The sequence below is a fragment of the Pan troglodytes genome, chromosome 20 (assembly GCF_028858775.2).
Source record: "Pan troglodytes isolate AG18354 chromosome 20, NHGRI_mPanTro3-v2.0_pri, whole genome shotgun sequence".
In the NCBI taxonomy this organism is placed as follows: Eukaryota; Metazoa; Chordata; class Mammalia; order Primates; family Hominidae; genus Pan; species Pan troglodytes.
In genome coordinates this window covers 8179483-8182973 of record NC_072418.2, presented here as the reverse complement: position 1 = coordinate 8182973, position 3491 = coordinate 8179483, and the positions used below count along the sequence as shown (strand labels likewise).

Below are 3491 nucleotides of genomic sequence, written 5' to 3'. Positions count from 1 at the left end.
ACCTTTGGGTGCTTGTTGAAAGAAACTCCGAGTGAATATTTCTATTCTCTCTTTTTTTTTTCTTTTTGAGACAGGGTCTCGCTCTGTCACCCAGGTTGGAGTGCAATGGTGTGATCTTGGCTCAATGCAACCTCTGCTTCCCAGGTTCAAGTGATGCTCATGTCTCTGTCTCCCGAGTAGCTGGGACTACAGGCATGTGCCACCATGCCCAGCTAATTGTTGTATTTTTAGTAGACATGTGGGTTCTCCATGTTGGCCACGCTGGTCTCAAACTCTTGACCTCAAGTTATCCGCCCTCCTCTGCCTTCCAAAGTGCTGGGAATACAGTCGTGAGCCAATGCACCCGGCCCTGAGTGCTTATTGAATGAAACCCCGAGTGAATATTTCTTTCTTTTTTTTTTTTTGGAGACGGAGTCTCATTCTGTCTCCCAGGCTGGAGTGCAGTGGTGCCATCTTGGCTCCCTGCAACCTCCTCCTCCAGGGTTCAAGTGATTCTCCTGCCTCAGGCTCCTAAGTAGCTGGGATTACGGGTGCCCGCCACCACGCCCAGCTAATTTTTGTATTTTTAGTAAAGACGGGTTTCACCATGTTGGCCAGGCTGGCCTCGAACTCCTGACCTCAAGTGATCCACCTTCAGCCTCCCAAAGTGCTAGGATTATAGGCATGAGCCACCGTGCTTGACCCAAGTTAATATTTCTTTTCTTTTTTTTTTTTCCGAGATAGAATTCCATTGCCCAGGCTGGAGTGCAGCGGTGCGATCTCGGCTCACTGCAACCTCCACCCCCCAGGTTCAAGCAATTCTCCTGCCTCAGCCTCTCAAGTAGCTGGGATTACAGGCACATGCCACCACGCCCGGCCAATTTTTGCATTTTTAGTAGAGATGGGGTTTCACCACGTTGGCCAGGCTGGTGACCTCGTGATCTGCCCGCCTCGGCTTCCCAAAGTGCTGGGATTACAGGCATGAACCACCGCGCCTGGCTGCCATTACTTTCAATGCTAAAAACAGCAATTACTTTTGCACCAATCTAATATGAACTCGACACTGGCAGCCCTGAGTACTTCCTTTGCTTTCTCTGCAAACTGCTCAGGGGTCTCTCCCCACTAGGCCTTGGCAATGGTGGTTTCCTCTGCCAGGAGCACCCTTTCCCACAGGTCTACTCTATCTGGTGAGCTCTTATATTACCTCCAAAACCCAATCCCATTGTGCCCTTCCCCAGCAGAGTCATGGGTTCAAGCCTCGACTCAGGGGCACTGGGGGGCATTTATGACCGGCTATGTCTTCTCCCCAGATTGAGGAAGAGTCTGGGGACACACCAGAAAAGGACAGGATCAAGGTGGGACCTGAGGGCCCTTGGGGCCTTTCCCAACTTCCCCAGGGACCCCTGCCCATGTAGAAAGGGCCTGTTGTCTAATGGGTGGGAGGAAGTGGACTCTGGGCCAAGGTCCCTTTGTTCAAACACCAGCTGTGCTGACTTTTGCTGTGAGTCACTTGGTCTCAGTTTTCTCATCTGTGAAACAGGAATAATAACAGCTCTTCTCAGGACTCATGGCCCGGAGCTTTGGTAAGCAGGAGATTGTCATCAATGACCCTCACTCCTCTCTCCCCACTTCCCAGATACTCTGACCCATGGATCCCCTGGGCCCGGCCAAGCCACAGTGGTCGTGGCGCTGCTGTCTGACCACGCTGCTGTTTCAGCTGCTGGTGGCTGTGTGTTTCTTCTCCTATCTGCGTGTGTCTCGAGACGATCCCACTGTGTACCCTAATGGGTCCCACTTCCCAGACAGCACAGGGACCCCCGCCCACTCCATCCCCCTGATCCTGCTGTGGACGTGGCCTTTTAACAAACCCATAGCTCTGCCCCGCTGCTCAGAGATGGTGCCTGGCACGGCCGACTGCAACATCACTGCCGACCGCAAGGTGTATCCACAGGCAGACGCGGTCATCGTGCACCACCGAGAGGTCATGTACAACCCCAGTGCCCAGCTCCCACGCTCCCTGAGGCGGCAGGGGCAGCGCTGGATCTGGTTCAGCATGGAGTCCCCCAGCAACTGCCGGCACCTGGAAGCCCTGGACGGATACTTCAATCTCACCATGTCCTACCGCAGCGACTCCGACATCTTCACGCCCTACGGCTGGCTGCAGCCGTGGTCCGGCCAGCCTGTCCACCCGCCGCTCAACCTCTCGGCCAAGACCGAGCTGGTGGCCTGGGCGGTGTCCAACTGGGGGCCAAACTCCGCCAGGGTGCGCTACTACCAGAGCCTGCAGGCCCATCTCAAGGTGGACGTGTACGGACGCTCCCACAAGCCCCTGCCCCAGGGGACCATGATGGAGACGCTGTCCCGGTACAAGTTCTATCTGGCCTTCGAGAACTCCTTGCACCCCGACTACATCACCGAGAAGCTGTGGAGGAACGCCCTGGAGGCCTGGGCCGTGCCCGTGGTGCTGGGCCCCAGCAGAAGCAACTACGAGAGGTTCCTGCCGCCCGACGCCTTCATCCACGTGGACGACTTCCAGAGCCCCAAGGACCTGGCCCGGTACCTGCAGGAGCTGGACAAGGACCACGCCCGCTACCTGAGCTACTTTCGCTGGCGGGAGACGCTGCGGCCTCGCTTCTTCAGCTGGGCACTGGCTTTCTGCAAGGCCTGCTGGAAACTGCAGCAGGAATCCAGGTACCAGACACGCAGCATAGCGGCTTGGTTCACCTGAGAGGCTGGTGTGGGGCCTGGGCTGCCAGGAACCTCATTTTCCTGGGGCCTCACCTGAGTGGGGGCCTCATCTACCTAAGGACTCGTTTGCCTGAAGCTTCACCTGCCTGGGGACTCACCTGCCTGGGACGGTCACCTGTTGCAGCTTCACCTGCCTGGGGATTCACCTACCTGGGTCCTCACTTTCCTGGGGCCTCACCTGCTGGAGTCTTCGGTGGCCAGGTATGTCCCTTACCTGGGATTTCACATGCTGGCTTCCAGGAGCGTCCCCTGCGGAAGCCTGGCCTGCTGGGGACGTCTCCTGGGGACTTTGCCTACTGGGGACCTCGGCTGTTGGGGACTTTACCTGCTGGGACCTGCTCCCAGAAACCTTCCACACTGAATCTCACCTGCTAGGAGCCTCACCTGCTGGGGACCTCACCCTGGAGGGCACTGGGCCCTGGGAACTGGCACCCATGGGGCCCCACCCATGAGTGATGGTTCTGGCTGATTTGTTTGTGATGTTGTTAGCTGCCTGTGAGGGGTGCAGAGAGATAATCACCGCACCGTTTCCAGATGTAATACTGCAAAGAAAACCGATGATGAGGTCGGGTGCGGTGGCTCACACCTGTAATCCCAGCACTTTGGGAGGCCGAGGCAGGCGGATCACAAGGTCAGGAGATCGAGACCATCCTGGCCAACATGGTGAAACCCGTCTCTACTAAAAATACAAAAATTTGCTGGGCGTGGTGGTGCATGCCTGTAATCCCAGCTACTTGGGAAGCTGAGGCAGGAGAATCGCTTGA

The 3491-nt window shown here is 56.6% G+C and overlaps 1 protein-coding gene across 1 annotated transcript; it reads left to right on the top strand.

Annotated features, from left to right (window-relative positions):
* The first annotated feature begins 1627 nt into the window (after nucleotides 1-1627).
* On the top strand, nucleotides 1628-2707 carry FUT6 (fucosyltransferase 6). Its single transcript, NM_001009150.1, is given in 1 exon segment — nucleotides 1628-2707. A coding segment is annotated over 1 exon segment (1080 nt).
* The last annotated feature ends 784 nt before the right edge of the window (nucleotides 2708-3491 follow it).